The sequence below is a fragment of the Notothenia coriiceps genome, unplaced genomic scaffold (genome assembly GCF_000735185.1).
Source record: "Notothenia coriiceps isolate Sejong01 unplaced genomic scaffold, NC01 NC01_scaffold00036399, whole genome shotgun sequence".
Lineage (NCBI taxonomy): Eukaryota > Metazoa > Chordata > Actinopteri > Perciformes > Nototheniidae > Notothenia > Notothenia coriiceps.
In genome coordinates, this window is record NW_011369100.1 from 125,765 (window position 1) to 143,182 (window position 17,418).

The following is a 17,418-nucleotide window of genomic DNA, read 5'->3' on the forward strand; positions in this document are numbered from 1 at the left end:
CTAGTCTGGAACAGGACATGACTTGTCTGTATTTTTATGATCATAGTTTTGTGTCGTTGTTCTAAAACTGAGGTGTAAAAAGAACGGTGACTCTTGCACTTTAGCCCCATAGTTATACTTTAATTTAAAATCCAATATAATGTGTGCACAGAGCCAAAAATAATAACATATATGGTGCTGATGCTAGGCTAAGTGCTTTTTTTGATACATAATGACCTCATGGTGATACAAAATACAAAAAAGAAAGATGTGAATGTTTGGTCTGGCATCTATCCCTGCTTGCCTTTGCCTCATTCAGCTTGGTGCACAGGCACAAAATATAATTTGATTAAAATGGTGACATTATTTCCAAAGTACTTCTGCCCCAGGTATCAATTATCATAATGGCTGCCTTTGCCAATACCAAACAATCCTCTCACATCACATTTACACACACAGCGCGGTGCACTTGCTCCGCTCCTCTCTGAACCCTCCTTCCCACGATCCGCCCACCATATCGGGACTGGAGTCACGTGTCTCACCGCCTAGTGTCTCTCTGAGAGCCGACACCACCACAAAACGAACTCACCCTGTGCAGAGAGAAAGGGAAGAAGAGAGAGGGAGAGGTGCACACTGACAGAAAGCACCTACAACGCCAGTGGGTTATAATGGAGAGCGTTCAATAAAGGATATCCGCTGTGGTGAGCCGGAGTGCTACGTTTCCCCGCAGAGGAGGGATGTGAAAAGGCATCTGCCCAGGACGGGAGATGAGATTCACTCTGTTTCGGAGACCCTGTTCTTCCTGTGATCTCAAACAATCTGCCTGTGAGCCGCCGGGCTTGGGGGGTGTACGGGACAGTGGGCGCTCGGTGGATTGAAGAAAATTCGTTATTTCTGTCCTATTCAAACCTAACCGGAGCTCTGTGGGTCTCGGAAGGGTGGTCTTCACCATGAGGGCTGTTTCTGCAAACTTGTTCGCTCTTCTTTTCCTGTGCGCCCTTGCGAGTGTTTTCTACGTCTGGAGCGCACTGGAGAACCGTTTGGAGCGACACAAACGCGGGTTCTCTGCTCCGGGCGCAGGGTCTTTTCACCAGGGTCTCCCAGCTGACCTCTCGGCCAAAACTTTCCGGGCATTGCTAACTGTCCCAGCGGCACAAAGACCGCACTTAGGGGGCAGACTCGAGGCTCGCAACCTCACTGATCAAACTGCCTCTGCAGGAAATCGAGATTACCATGTGAATGGGGATAACAAGAGGTCAGCGCTGCGGGAGGGCCCGGTCAAGTTAGGCTCCCCGGTGGAGGATGGGATATTTTGGAGTGAATGGCTGGAGGATCTTCTCCCCGTGGGCTTCTCGGAGGAATATGCCCTGTCTTGGCGAGAGAGAGCCAGGACATATCGGATAGTGAAGCTGGAGCCAGGATGCGGCAGGATATCTAACCAGCTTGCCACTTTCGCAGATGGGACCAAAGCGTGTGTGCGCTATGGGATAAACGCGGATCAGGTGCAAGGGGAAACGTTGACGTATTACCTTGCCAGCTTGCTAGGCATCACAAACCTGCCTCCCCTCGTACTGTCCCAGGTGAACAGTGACAGTGAACAGTGGGCGGCTGTGAGGACGCGGATAGGTGGTTTACTGTGGAGTGATCGGGCCGTGGTGTCCCTCACCGAGTGGGTCTCCAACCTGACCGGGGTGGTCACACCTGCGCCGCTCAGACAGGAGAGCAGCGGGCTGCATCCTGTGCTAGGCGAGCTCCAGAACAAGACCACGACGGAGCTGCTGGAGCTCATGCAGTGGAGCGACCTGATCATATTCGACTACCTGACGGCAAACTTCGACAGACTCGTCAGCAATCTGTTCAGCCTGCAGTGGGATTCGCGCGTAATGGAGAGGGACACCAACAACCTCCTGAAAACACCCCGCGGCGACCTTGTGTTCATAGACAATGAGGCCGGACTCGTGCACGGCTTTCGGGTGTTGAACATGTGGGAGAAATACCACAGTACAGTATTGAGCTCAGTGTGTGTGTTCAGAAAAAGGACCATGCAGCGCGTGGCGGAGCTGCACAGGCGCAGAGACGCCAGGAAGAGGCTGCGGGAGCTCTACAGAGACAGCGAGCCTTTGTCCCAGGAATTAGGGTTTCTCTCGGACGAGCACGCTGGTGTGCTCCAGGACAGGATAGACAGAATATACAAACACATTTTGCAATGCAAAGCCAAGTACAGCCAGCTGTGAACATTCAGCAGGCACAGCTGATGGATTTGCTGTCTGCAGAGTATAATGAGCTCTACAAAGGCACATGGCACACCTGTGCTAAACTGATGTCTAATATCATTACACAAAACTGTTTAGAATATCCAGCTGAACTACCTCTTGTGAATAGAATGTGTTGCCTACTTTATAAATAAGTACATTTGACAGAATTCCCCCTGCTGAGTTTTCCACTGTATGCCCCACAGAGAGGGATGATTAAGGCCAGTCTTTCCTGTCTTACTTTGCCCACTGAGGCTCACCTTAATGGGATTAAATGTTATATTTCTGACTAGGGTATAATAACGCAGCCCCTCAAGTGTTTTTGGATTCTTGCCTTGTGTTCAACAATCCTAAGGATACACTCCTAAAGCCTTAACATAAGCTGACTCTTGAATACTGTATTTCTGTTGACATCTGGATAGCTTTTTATAGAGAATTGTTTGCACATTACACAGTCATAGCAGCACCTGCACTCCTGTAATTATGTTTGGATTGCATATTCAGCCTTAAAATCACATCATACCCATTGTACATGTTGTAAGTACTTTGTAAATATTGTCTGCAATTTGATGCTCCACTAATTTAACATGCATTGTAACATTCCAAAAATATTGTGTCATTTTGATAAATACACTTTAATTTAATTCAACTGTTGTCAGACTATGTATTCAGTATGCCGTTAGTGCTTAACTGCCTTATTAGAGTGCATCAAATATTAACCTAGTCCGCCTCTGTACCTCCTGCCTCTGTACTTGCCCATTACAGTGCTCTCATTGTGCTTCAGAAATATATTTTACTGGCACACAGTTCCCCAGGAGCCATTCTGTCAGCCACTAGCACGCCAAATCAGGGATCTGTAATCCCTTTTATAATCTCACCCGGAATGATAAAGTGAAGGAGACAACTGACATCATTTGACATCCTTTGAAAGGGGTTTAACTATTCCCTAACTATATTGTAACATTGTGCTTCTCCCAACCAGAAGAAAGAATATGTGTCATTCTTGTAATACAAACATTCAAGCCAAGGCTGGTTTATTGGTTCAATGTGTTTCGCTGAAAAGTACGAAAATTCCCGTTGTGGGTGTATGTGCTGTGGGAGACCAGACCCACAATTAATGAGCACTCCGCTCTCAGAGGAGAGCTTGTTTACAGTTTTTCAAAGGTTGAATTTGTAACTGTGAAAGGTATTCAACAGAAAAATGTATAGGTATATATTATGACTGCATGGAGGTTAGCTCCAGTACCCTGCCTTGTGCTTTCACTTTGCATAACCACATCTTTCTTTAATTTAACCCTTTTGGAAGCATGCTCTCCTTATTAGTTCCACTATGGGCGCAGCTCTGTGTCTGATTCCTGGTTCTAGACTTACGAGCACATCAGAGGGAAAGTCAATGATGAAACTTTTGAAGGCCTAATTCTTTCCAGCCTCTCACTGTTATGCACCTCATCTGGTTTCTTTTACAACTTTCTTTATGTATGGCCAACTTCAGGGCACAGCACTCCTGTTAGTAGGCTAGCGCCACAGAGAGGGAAAGTGCATCTGGTTCAAAAAGTGGCTTGATTTGTACTCGCACTTCATTTCATGGCTTACAGCACGTGTGGCAGTATCAGTGAATTATGTTTCTCCCTGCTAGGTCACTGCAAGTGGCAGAGAGGCAGCAGAGGTTTAGGCAGGTGTAACTGGAGGCTTTTTACAGACTAACTGCCTGCTGCAGCTCTAATAGGGACTTGGGGATCAATATGTGCAGTGACTGTTGGATAGGAGAAAGCAGGTCATGTTAATGTGCCGGCAGTAGGGTTAGTATGTGAACATGTGTGTTACAGGAGTGGGGGGGCTGGTGCTGCAGCTGGGCATCATGCTCTAAGCATGTCTGTTAATTCCAAAGGCTGGAAAGAGATTTACGACAGGCTGCTGCATGCACCAGGGATTAAACACAATGCTGAACTGAGGTATGCAGGTCCAAACACTTGCTTCTTTTCCTGTCTCGTACGATCTGCCTCATCTCCCCCCACACATTCATTTTCACTGGTAACATCACTGTCAACTTCATTTGTTAGCTAAATGGAAGATGAAAGTTTATTTTTCTTAATTAGGTTTTTTTTTGGGTATCCCTTTGCACTAGAAAGTCATTTTTTTGAGCATGCCAGCTGTAATCACACTAATGGGGGATATCAAAGAGGCTGCTGAATCACCCTTTTAACTGTTCACATATGTTCCTCCCTTACTCTCTCCGCCTGGCTTATTTCAGATCACCATACAAACTCCTTCAAGTCCCCCAAATGTTTAACCCAGAGGCAACAAAATGTTCATGCACAAAACGTTGTGACATTGACTAATGAGTGCAGTGTGTCTTATAGCTCGTGGCATCAGCACAGTAGGTTATTATGCAGTACATGGCAGTTAGTTATGCCCTTGTATATGCCAGTGTTGTGTGGTTTCTTCCAGATGTGCTTGTTTTCTGTGTCAGGAGGCTGGTTGAACTAGAGGCTCAGGCAGTCATACTAGCCAGGGGCCCACAGCAGGCCCCAGCACAGAGACCCCAGGTACTCAAGCAGATCTTTTTCTTTGTGCACATTGCAAACATTCCAGAGGAGCTGAGGGAGGATCATCTCCATGGACACACAAACGCACAGACACTTCTCAGGCAGGAGGGTGGAAGGAGACCCAGCTGAGTACATAAACCGTTTAAAGTTGGCTGAGATCCTATTTCATATTTTTGTTAAATGAGGATAAATTCAGGCTTATCAGTTGGTCATATTAAAAAAAAACATGTTTTTATTTTACACGTGTTTTTTGATGCCATTGTTTCAACTAATTTTACAATTGTGATTCGGGAGCGTTAAAGGTGTGGTAGGTAATTTTGGAGAAACCAGCTCGAGTGCGCTAGAATTTGAAAATACACAACCGGAGAAAACTGCGACTTCCTTACAGAGCCCCTCCTCCAACATGACCAATGAGGGCACAAGATAAGTTTGTGCACAGACTGAAGGCTGACAGGCAGATAGGCCATCTATTTTAGCCGGGCCGGCTAAAATGATTCCACAGATGACATTTTTTTATGGATTTTTTGTCCAAGCACTTAAGATATTCATTACTATCGGGATGTTAAGAGCATTCCATGGAATATAACAAAAAGTGTATCTCGAGCCGGTTTCTCAAACTTACCTACCCCACCTTTAAAGGTTTCGACGTAAGGTCACCAAATCAGGCAATGCAACTTAAAGACAGATCTCCCAACAATTGTTGCAACCAAGTTCAAAAGCAATCAATCCAGATTTGAAGAAAAGTTGCCCGACATCACCATGTGTCGGCCAGGCATGTTAATGGCGATCAAAAGCTGTTAAACGCTGCCATGACTGCCATGAGAGAACAAAGACATTTTGATCGTATTGTAGACGTTAGCCGTTAAATGGGCCATTTAAATGACACTCTCACACTGGCGTATAACTCAGTGCTTATCTCTGCATCCCCTGATTTGGTGTTAATGCAGCTCGACTGCTGGCTGTAGCCTTGTATTGATCAGAAAGACACAAGAGTAGTATCCGTGTCCTCATCTTACTTGTTGAGATAGCAAATAAGCACATTTAACAAAATATCAAACTATTCCTAATGTTCTCTCACTAGAATAGGGCCTATCAAAAAGTCATCATCCTAACATGACAGTTGCTTGATTGCAACAATCATCATCATCATTGCATGATTTAATTCATGGAAGACTGAGTGCTCTGGAGTAAAAAAAGTTAAATGAAGTGTATTGCAAGACACCAGGTGACGAACTAACTTAATCTGCCCCTCTCCCTGTGGGCCTGCCCTGTGTGAATGGACGGACATAACTGGCATTCTTTCATGGCTACACAGTGCAGGGAACTTCCTGAGCATGACTGAATGATTTCATTATGAAACACGGCACATACGAGGGAGAGTCGGTTAGAAACAGCTGAGTGGATACGCGCCATGAAGAGTAAACTGGGGGCCCGGGGTAACGGCTGGAAGGGCTTTGGCTGTGCATAGGCTGGACAGCCGGGCTGTGGTGTGCCTCCAGAGCTGGCACAAAGCCTAGCTTTGTCCAAACCAGGGGTGAAAGCATAGGGTCAAGACCTTTGGGCATTCTTCCTCAAGACCAAGTAGGAGGTAATGAGCAACAGAGACAGGCGAGAAAAGAGCTGCACATATCTCCGCTAATAAGAGGAGAACAAAACCTGTTGAGTGAAATGACCTCCTCTGTTTAGATTTCAACATGTGTATGTCCAAATTCATTTAAATCAAGGTGTCAAAGTTAAAATAAGCTAATGGGTTTTTTTGGGGACTATCCACAGGTGTGGGTTTTGGCTTTGCGGTATGTAGTTCTATTTCATCCCAGGCTGAGAGTTTAACAAGTGTGTACATCTGGAAATATCACGAGGGACACCCAGCTTTGTTAGTCTCTGCCATATGGATTTACTTTTAAAGTCAGCTGTGATGCACACAAGTGTTTGATAAATGAGCGGGAATGAAACGATGGGTTATTTGGCAGGGCAATGAATCTGTGTGTGACTGTCGTAAAACTCTTTGACACATTTCTCCTCCTTTGAGATAGAAATGTCCCTAAACACTGATGGCCAATGTCTTTAGCCGATTAACTTGCGTCCTTGGGGGGAGAGATAGTTTTTTGGAGGGCTCTATCACAGTATATCACACACAAGGGAGCGGATTTATACATCTGTTCAGCTGTTTCCCACTCTCGCAGTGTTGCAAAACTTACAAATGGTGGAAAAGTTGACATCCTACGTGTACTTTTCCGTCACTAAACTACGATACTTTCATCGCTCTTGTTTATAGTTTTCACTCTGTAATGACAACCAGTGAGTCAGATGTTTGGTTTAGTATATGTTGAAATAAATAAAGATAACCCAGACATATGGCCTAATCATATTAATCATCATCGTTTTATGTTATTATTAGATTTGAAGTAATTATACAGCCTAAAGTATGTCTACAAATAGACATACAGATCTGAATATAATCCATTTAACTGTTTTAGAAACAAGAACTGTTTAAACTCAATTTGGATTCCGTCTATTTTCCGTTAATGCGATTTGCTTCATGCCAGTAAAACATACATACAAATAAATCCTGATTAATTTCACTACTTAATTCCATCCTATTTGTCATGCCTTGTCCCTCAGGCTCTGTCTCAAAAATGTCAGACCGAATTCCGCAGAAAGTCATAATGTAAAACATTTGCATTTTATATATAAAATAGAGGATAGGTGTGATGACATATTTCAGAATGATAAATGCTTTTTTCCTCAAGTTGTGTTGGAAAAAAGACACAACAATTGCAGGCAAATAAAAGGTAAGTAAAAGAGCTAAATTCAACATGTGATTACCCCTGTAATTCATTTGTTTACAAATTGAGGATTACCCAGGCATGACATTAGCTCGCTTGTTAGGACTTTTTTGCATTCAAATGTTTAGCCCTGATCTTTCCTTCTTTGTTTCTACCAAATGTCAAACAGCATTTGATTGACATGCTTGACAGGTATTCATATTCCTCTGGGTAATGCCCATTCTTGCTTTGGTACAGCCGGGGGCCCTATTTCAAGTACATGCCTTTTTGCTCATTTGCATCTGTATTCATTTTTATGTAAATGTGAATTAGTATGCTTGTGGTTATGTTTGTTTTTTTCTGTCTTCTGATGGAAAAAAAATAATTATTGCAATCATGGTGAGATAATCTATCATTTTGCTGTTGGGTGCGAGTTTTTCTCGAGGCGATCTAGCTGAGATTGTGGCCTTAATTAAGATATTTATATTCAAATGTTGTCTTGGGAGGTTATGAATCAGCACTAATGCCAGACAAAGAGTTGATTAGTCTAAATTGGCCGGCTGGACATATGAATAATATATAAGAACAAAGGGATATTTTTTTGTAATTCTGAAAAGGGGTATGGAAATCCTAAACCACTGACAAAGCCAAACATCTATATATCTGACACATCTTAACATTTAAATCGTATTTCTTGACAGCATAACAAATACCTGCGGTTAACAACATACGTGCTTGTCAATTAAGTTTATTTAATTTTTTTGAGGTGGGCTGGGACTGTCAAACAGGCTGTGTCCTCTTCATGCCTGAAGTGCAAATAAAATCAATACACAGAAGGGCAAGAGGACGTGTGATGCTTGATGACAAAATACCTACAGTAAGAGCTGCTGAAACAGCACATTCCTTCCTGCTAGCTGACCACTTACTCTTTGAATGTTAGCATTGGCTCGAGGCAGTACTCTTTGGAGACCTGCATGTGGTCACAGTAGTCCTTTTGAATTATAGTACCCATTGGCTGAGCCAGTGCTCAGTAATTTGGTCATTTCTATGTAAATTGTGCTTTATGCCCCCATTGTAGGCTGTTGTACGGCACAAATGCTCCGGCTTACCTCGTTCCATAATAGCAGACTGCTCCATTGAAAATATGAAAGCTTACTTGGAGAATATGTCACGACAGTCAATAAGTGGAGTAGATGGGTCGACAGGAGTGTAGATAGAAGAGGAAGGCACTCAGGCATGCGGTGACTAAGACGGGCATACAGTAAGAGGCAGAGGGGAATTTTGGGTTGCGTCCAGGTGCTGGCTCCACTCTTTAGAGGGGTGAAGAGAGAAGAGCTCACAGGAGACAAACATTAGACGGGTTTATGGCTGACACTGCAGTATCATTGTCATTTGAACAAGATTGGACATGCCTTGCTGAAGGTGAGATGATGCTACCAACCATAGGAGACAGCAAAATGAGGCAATATATAAAGAATGTGACACACTTAAACACATTGATTTCCTTGCTATTCTTCTTTTAGATGTTATACATTTAGGCATGGGTTCAAATCTAGGCAGCATCACGAGCCAGGAAATCTCAAGGGCTGTACTGAATACCACTTTTGGTTCGAGAAGTATTTGAAAGTATTTAGAAAGCTTCTACTTGGCAGACTACACACACATATTGCTATCCCTCAAAATGTATGTTTATGATGTATAATGAATAATGTAGGATTATTATTCCTTATTTAAAAGGGCCATTTGGGATTTATATGTTTTATTATGTACATTGTTTTGCCTACCATTGCCCTCTCTGAGAGAAAGACACTAAATATTGTATCTATCTATTTTATGTGCAATTGTTTCATTTCAGCTCAGTGCATGGGTCTTCCCAGTGTTTTACTGTGATTTTTAAAAGGCGACACGGAACAAGCTGGAGAGATTATGTATTTTGTCTGGCCAATTGTTTTTCTATTTTTTAAATTATCTGTGGAATTATTTAGTCCAGCCTGTATAATATAAGGCTATAGTAAATAGCCTAAGTGAACACATATATTACATGGTTTGAAAATGTTGAATTAAGATATCATTAGTGGTTAAAAACAGAACAGAGGGTTAGGCTATCTGGGTAAACCTTACATATATATTGTAAGTGAAGAACGCCTTAAATTAAAAGGCTCACGTAGAGCTGTTTCTTTTGTATCACAAGAAATGTTATGGATCAATGCTCTTACAAGCGAGAGTCCATTTTGTTTGTATAAAACCATGATGATTTGCATGTAAAAGAATGCACAAGCACACAGGCCATGCATTACACATTCCTGGTGTCAGTTTCACACTATTCCACTGACAGGTTTATGACAGTGAATTTGCAAACACATGCAGCACTGTGCGACAACAAGGGAAGTGAAAGAGAAGACTGCAAGCTCGCAAATAAGCATGTTAGCAAAACAAGACTTAGAATATATTAAAAAAGGAAAGGAATGGAAATACACTGAACATGTTTATTACTGTAGGCGTCAAAGATATACACAAAGTGTTAGTGTTTTAACAATGAATACAAATTATTTATAGCTATAAGAAAACTCCATAATGGACCCAAATTCCCTCAATTTTCACTCAAATAAAAAAGGTCAAGAGGTGCCTATAGAAATTAACTCTAAGCCATTTATGTTTGTGGATAGTGTGAGACTGAGACGGTCTTGAATGGAATGGAACATTTGTGACTGAAACTGGGAATCTGGAAATAGCAGAGACAGAGAAGGAAAAAGTGGACAATAACAAAAAGGGGCAATGAAAACTGCAGACATGCTGTTTTTCTCGTCTTTTATTACAGAATTTTAATTATATGTTATTAAGTCCCCTTTGAAGGTATTGCCTCTCCCAAAGACATTCCTTTCCGTTCCCACCTGTAACCTGACTCATCTCAAATAACAGCTCTGAGACATCCTGGCGCATCGTGCCAGCAGCCACAACAATTATCCTGACACGACTGCAGGGTGAGGCTCAGTGTCTAGCACTTTGTGACGCCCTTTACCAAAAGAGGAAACAGTACAGGGTGTTGTAGTTGACTCCTTTTCACTTTGAGTGGAAACTCAGGCAGCGAACCTTTGTGTTTCAACCTTATACGCTGCATAACACCCGTCCTTTTGGCAAAATAACTGATATGCTGCATGTGGGAGGTTCAATACCCTCTCAATAAAAAAAGCAGCTGAAAAACAAGGCAGGACTACGGGAAAGTAAGGCCATATAATGTTGTGAATCAGAGAGGACGAATCCAACAAAACAAAAAGGCCAGTGGCTCCTTTCCTCGTCTCGGTTTTAAAAGGGTCTACTCTCTCTTTTTCCCTTTCGTAATTTTCCCTTAAATCCCCTTGACCTTTTCTCATACTGTTTCTTCACATCTATTTGGGCTGTGCAAATATTGCCATTCTGAGATTCCTGAGAGCATTGATTGATTAAGGGTGGGACTTATCATCAAGGCTGGTAACAAAGACATCTTCCACTAAATCAATGCAACTGAAAGAGAAACTAAATCTTTTTAGTGCTCCACTATCCTGTGTAATATAGCACCGTCTCCCAAAAGGGGAATATCAAGTATTTTTTCTCATTTAGCCTCCATTTTTTTCCACCTCCTTCAATTTGTGAACTACCTAATTTATTCTGTATCATTTATAAGCGAAAAGAGAGGCGTTTATTGGACACTTGGGGTTTGAAATGCATCAATGAGATCAGCTATACGAGTCAGTTTTAATGGAAGAATTGATGACCTTCCATCAGGAAATAGAAAGGGATAGAGATTGGCTGTCAGATGCACTAAGACAAAACACAGACGTCTGCAGCAAGGGGAATGAGAGTGCAACACAGTGATTTATTCATTTGTGTGTTGACTTTTATGTTCTTCCTGCTTTGCCTCTCATGTGTGGAGGCAGCAGGGAGCAATAGTCATGTCATCTTTATGGCTTCATTCCAGACCCTTCATAGCACACATAGAAGGACACACATACTCAAACAATTAGTTGATCAATTGAATGGATGATCAGCATTTTTTATAATTGATTAATAATGGAAGCTTGTTTAAAACTGTTGCCAATTGAATGTATTTATTTTATGGGCTGGTTATCAAAGAGTTCAAATATGTCACCATGGGCTCTGGGAAACTGGCCCATCCTTATCCCCCTCCCCAGAACACATTATCGGAAATGTAAATAGGCACAGGCTTCTCAAGCTTTGGATGTTTTTTTACATTTTGCAGTGGTGTGAATGATATGCACATCTAAATGCAATACTTTACCCTTACCCTAACTCTCAATAGCCACATTAAAACGCTTTTGGCTACTGCTCTCCACTAACCGGTGTCTGTCAGGTTAGAAATAACAACGTGTAAAGGCTAACGGTTGCATGGCAACTAGTGGAACCTTGTGAGTAAAATAAATGCCGGTGTTTAAGCTTGCTTAAGTTAGCAATATCAGTGTACAGTTGACAGTTTAATGTGGAAGTGAGATACAAAAATATATAAAAAAATACATACTGTATGGGTGAAGGGAAGGATCGTAAGCTGGTTAGCAACAAGATTCATAAAACATAAGTCTTATGTCTTTATCTTCTACAAGGATCATCAGGTGTCAAGAATTTTGAATGATTGCCGGTGACATGCAGCTTTATTCTGTCTTTCACCACAATGATGTTTATAGGCTTGAAGCACAAATGTAAGACCCTTGTACACATTTGTTTCAAAACAAGTCAGCGCTTTCAACCAATTCCTGGTTCTGACATTATCTTAATAAGCAAACTAAAGACCGCTGATATAACTTGACAGCAACATTTGTCATTTCAGCTGGAAATATTGGAGGTCACAAGCTAGAAATTAGAAACTTTCTTAACCTGAAGTTAAGAGAGGTTAATCTGCCACCATTATCGATGTAAACTGCTTTTTTGCTTTGTGAGAGGAGAAAAAGTTAAAAACATTTTCACTACTGTTTTTGTACTCAAATAGAAAAATAAAAGACTAATCCATGATCAAAACGAATAGTACACATACTACTATGTTCACAACATATAGGAAGAGACTAAAAGGGAGCCAAGAACAAACAGTACACCTGGTACACACATCCAAACAAACATCTGGTTTTACAGACAGACAAACAAATTGAGGGTAGCGAGAGGAGAGGAGCGGACGGATTGGTGACTTTCAGCATGCTGTGCAGGAACGACATTCAGGCCAGGCCACGACCCCGACCATGTTCTGTTTTCATAACCCGGCTCAGCCTTTCTGAAAACATCCCCCTTCTCATACCCGAGCTCTCAGCATTTTCTTTCCTGCTGAAGTTGCTGCTGGACTCCAGCATATGCCCTCATGTTCCCATCTGGTAAAAACAATAGGTGTGTGCGAGTGTGTGCGTGCATGCCGTCAGCAGGCTTGTATTTCAGGCCGATTCTGTGTTTCAAAGACATATTACCCACATCTAAGACAGTTGACCACCAGGACTAATCCATTAGTTGTGTTGGCTGTCAACATGTCGCCCTTCATAGGTATTAAGGATGCCTCCTTCTCCTTCACTGTCCCCCCTTCACCCCTCCCAGGTGTTCCCATAACTCACCGGGCCTCAAATCCCATGCGGGCATTCCTGAACTTCAGAGGCATATCGGCAGATGAGAGCCTGGATTTATAGCTTGCTGACGGACAGTGGAAGGGGGCTAGGTTTAGCGTTGGTGGGAAGGTGATACGATCCGCTTCAAAGAGTAGGAAGCGTTTGTTGTTGTTGCTCTCCTACGCTCGCTGGTGCACACATATGCAAAGCCCCCTTTCCCCTTCTGTGCCTCTGGCAGCTGGCGTGCTCAGTACAAACAGTCAAACACAGTTATCCTAGCTTTCATTTAATTTTTTGCAACCAGCATGACCAGATGTATAAGATATTGCAGCTTTGAAGTTAGCCTTTCCTACTCTCACACATTGGCGGAGACACAGAAACTATTACAGACATGATTTAAACCTTCCATTTTTCATAATATCAAAGGTGACCCTTCAAAGATTGCCTGCAAGACTTTTTTTTTTATTATTGCACATGCATAAAATATTCCTCTTGCTCTTAAATGCCACCTCCGTCTGCTCTATTAGATTTTGTTTGTGTGACTTTGCATACACAGTTATAGGTCACAGACAAATGTGCAGAAGTTGACATTATTTGTGTATGTGTGAGTGTGTTTTTGTTTGCGTGTACGAGCACCCTCTGTTTGCAACCAGCTAGTGTTATATTGCAGGATCCTACGCAGTGTGTGAGGTTGATGGATGTGTAGAGGGGTGTCGTTTCTCTGAGCCGGATGTGTAATGAACCCTGCTTTGCTTCTGTAACATTTGAGCTGATTGATTACAAACAAAGGCCATTTAACATGCAGGGGTGCTGCCTCTTAACAATGCAACATAGCTCCACAGATGAGATTATACGACATGAGAGAAGACCACAACGTGCTGCTTGTTAAATGAAAGCCATGTTGTTATTAAGCTTTCCTTCCTCCCACATGTAACAAGATGATTCATGTTCAATTTTCCCATCTCTGTATTGTAGTGGAAGAATGAAATCACCACACACTTTTACAGAAATGAGCAGTTTTTGTTGCTGCAGCTTTAAAAGGCAAATTGTCTCTTTTATATCCTTTTCTCTTTCCCTCCGCCCTTCTTTTTTTAATTTAAGACTCACTTAGATTTTCCTCTTTGAGTTGCCCAACTCGACTCATTTGTTAAGGTGGAAAGCTGATGTAACTTGTGGCTCTTATTCCCAGTAGCCAGGGCGATCCAGAAGACCCGGGTCCTCCCGCTGCTTAATCAGACCACTGTTTGTTCACTCTCCCTTTTCTCATGGTCCTGCCTGCCAACTAAAACCAGCCAGGCATTAATGAAAAGCAAAATCTGTATTTTCTCTCACATGGGAGTTTCAGACTTTGAAACTACACTTCCAACACTTACATTATCCATTCGTAGGCCTATATATATATTTAATCCTGTTCCCATTGTGTCTCCCCATATGGCCTAACATTGTTTTCCCTCTCTTCCCCTCAGAGGGAGCCTCTCTCTTTCCTGCCTCATTTCAGTCATTGCAGGAGAGCTGTAAAAGCCTAATGCTAGATGTGTGCGTGTGTGTGTTTTGAGTGTTGCGGTGGCCCTGAAGTGACACAGTGAGGGTATAAATAGAGTAGGCCCACAGATCACTGTGCCAGACAGAATGTGGCATCTGCTGTGCTGGGAGTGCAATGTGTTGGAGAGCCTCTAAACTCCTCACCATTCCTCTTCCCTCCCCTCCCAGCCTCTCATCTTCCTCTTCTCTCTGTAGTCCTGTCTATTCACCCCCCCCCACTTCTCTCTATCTTTACCTTCATCATCTTTCCTCCTCCTACTATTCCCTTTTCTGCTTCTTTCTTCCCTTCATTCCCCCCTTCCCCCCTCTCACATACTGCCACACATATGCTGCCATGTGTTGAGTGTTGTGCACTCAGTCCCATTTTCAATTTAGGCAATAAGATCCTATTTCTAAACACACAGCGGGAACCGGAGAGAGAGGGGGGGGGGGTATAGAGATAGAAATCGAGGAAGTGGGGAAAATGGGAGCGACATGGCCCTGCAGTGGTTAACATCAAAGCACTGATTTCATATTTAGAACTGTGTACAAATTCATCAAACGACACACTACACATGTTCAATGCAAAAACAATTTAATCCCGTGGGATTACGTGGTGTACTAGCCAGGCAATCGCAAGTGGGAAGGGCTAACTGTAAGCGCAGGAGATCAAAGCAAGGTCATTGTGATTCTCTGCAGGTTTTTTCCCCACCCAGAGCAGATTATCAGTCCTACTGATTTAGCGATTCATTTCCCCATTCTCAGTGAAGCCATTACAAAATGACGCTAACCCCTCTGCCCCTGCTATGTTACATAATGCAGCGTACCGTAGAATATTACTGTACACAGGATTGTGTATCTCAGTATCATGACTCATTCATACTTCACACCTACACTCTTTCCATATACGCACAGGATACAACATTCTATTAAGAATGATTTCCTTATAGGATCAATGTACTTACTGTGTTCATTCATGTATCCTTCTTTTTCACAGATTCAGTTAATCTGGTTTTGCCGTGACTAGTCTTATATTTCCTCAAAGACAGGGGACAAACATGCCACACAAGCACATACACACAAAGTCCCAGTGTCAGCCAAACTAATAAGCTGCTTAGCTGTCATTAGATTTCCTTTCTTTTTTTTTCTTAAAGGATTCATCCATTCTTTATGCTTCTTCCCTCTCTCTCTTTTCATTTTATACCCTCCTCCTCAGCTTCCTTCATGCTCTATGACAGGTAGTCTTCTGCATTTGTTTGCTGACTCAACGTTATATCCACCCTCTGGCAGTCCAATAATTGTTTTAAGAGTTGATATTAGACACTGGCAGTTGGACAGGGAGTTAGAGTCGGGGGGGGGGGGGGGGCTGCAATGTGGAGCAGTCCAACCGTCAGTCAGGGAACAGCAGCAGGTCATCTTTTCATCCATTTGTTTGCTCGCAGGCAGCGTTCTCGCCCGTGAAGACGAAATTCAATCTTCATCCTTTCACTCACTGTATTTGTCTCCCCCTCCTAACCACCCCACCCTTTCGACAAAACTATTGTCTGTTTCTATCGTTCCTCTAAGCTACTCTTCCCTTTTTCTCACTTCTTCTTCTCTGTCTCCTTCTTTCTCGCGACTCAGTCAGTCACAGCAGCAACACACACACAAAAGACTCCCCTCCATTTTGATGGCCTCAGGCATGGTTGTTTGAGTGAACATTGTGTTTCTCTCTCCTTTAAATCTGTAATTACCTCAGCGATTGTGCCAAATGCAGTCACACCCCCTCCTTCCCCCAACCCATCTCCACTCAGTCAAGGAAAGGAATCATGTTCATGTTGCCACCTTATGACTGACTTTTGTGGCGTTGCCTGGAGATCCATGCTAGGCTCTGATCAGACGACACAAATCATATGACTTAGAAGGTCAGCATGAAAAGATAATGAGGGGTCTGTGATGTGAAAGACTTTGATTTAAAGAACTGTTGTCAGGTTTTATGTGGGAAATGTGTTTCCTATTTCTTTTCCTACTGAGAGGTGTGTGGAAACCCTTAAATCATCATCAGCAAACTCAGAATTGTGATTGTTCTGGAAGGCAAATAGCACATTTATTGCCAAGTTGGAATGATTTTTCAATTTTCAAAAGGACTTCTCACGCGTTTTCTGCCTATCTCTCTAAACACACTCACCTTGGAGCTGTCTCTGTTTCAGTGTGTTGTCAGCTGAGTCCCCGACGAACGAGCGTGAGACCCACTGGATGCCATACTCGGATCTGGAAGGTTCGAAGGCTTTTGGCATGAGTAATCATCCTGAGAATTTTCCAGGGCCACATCAGTGCCAGGAAGCCATACGTCAGGGGGCACAGAGGAGCATTGTGACCTGGCACCCACGTTTAGAGGCCTGCTGAGAGGGACCAGAGATCGAAACACAGAAAGCCATTGTTATATAGGCCCAATGATCTGCACTGTGTCCTCTGCTATGATGTCATGGCACGCAATGGTCCAGCTGTGACCAAGCAGGCCTGTCTGTGGAAACAGTCTGTTAATCTAAACATTGTGCAAATTAGAATGTTTTTGCATGAAAGCGAAAAGGGAATTTGCAGCCATATTTTCTGTTAAACAACTTTTAATTGAGCTCCAAAGATTTGGATGCTGATCATTTACCGGTAAGTGTTGTGCACACTACTCTGCAGAGTTTGACTCAGTGGCAAGTACACATTTGTTTGCTTTTGATGAAGCACAGATGTAGCAGGAAAATGTGTATGTCATGAGTAAAACCAAGACATAACAGCCTTACACAAACCT

General features: G+C 42.8%; 1 protein-coding gene across 1 annotated transcript; it reads left to right on the forward strand.

Moving 5' to 3' along the window:
• The first annotated feature begins 560 nt into the window (after positions 1–560).
• fjx1 (four-jointed box kinase 1) lies at positions 561–3,250 on the forward strand. The gene has a single exon (XM_010792311.1). It carries the CDS (start codon positions 930–932, stop codon positions 2,211–2,213), a length of 1,284 nt encoding a protein of 427 aa, XP_010790613.1. The 5' UTR covers positions 561–929; the 3' UTR covers positions 2,214–3,250.
• The last annotated feature ends 14,168 nt before the right edge of the window (positions 3,251–17,418 follow it).

Excerpts from the sequence above, each read along its gene's own strand:
- fjx1 (XM_010792311.1), top strand. The coding sequence starts at position 930 with ATGAGGGCTGTTTCTGCAAACTTGTTCGCTCTTCTTTTCCTGTGCGCC.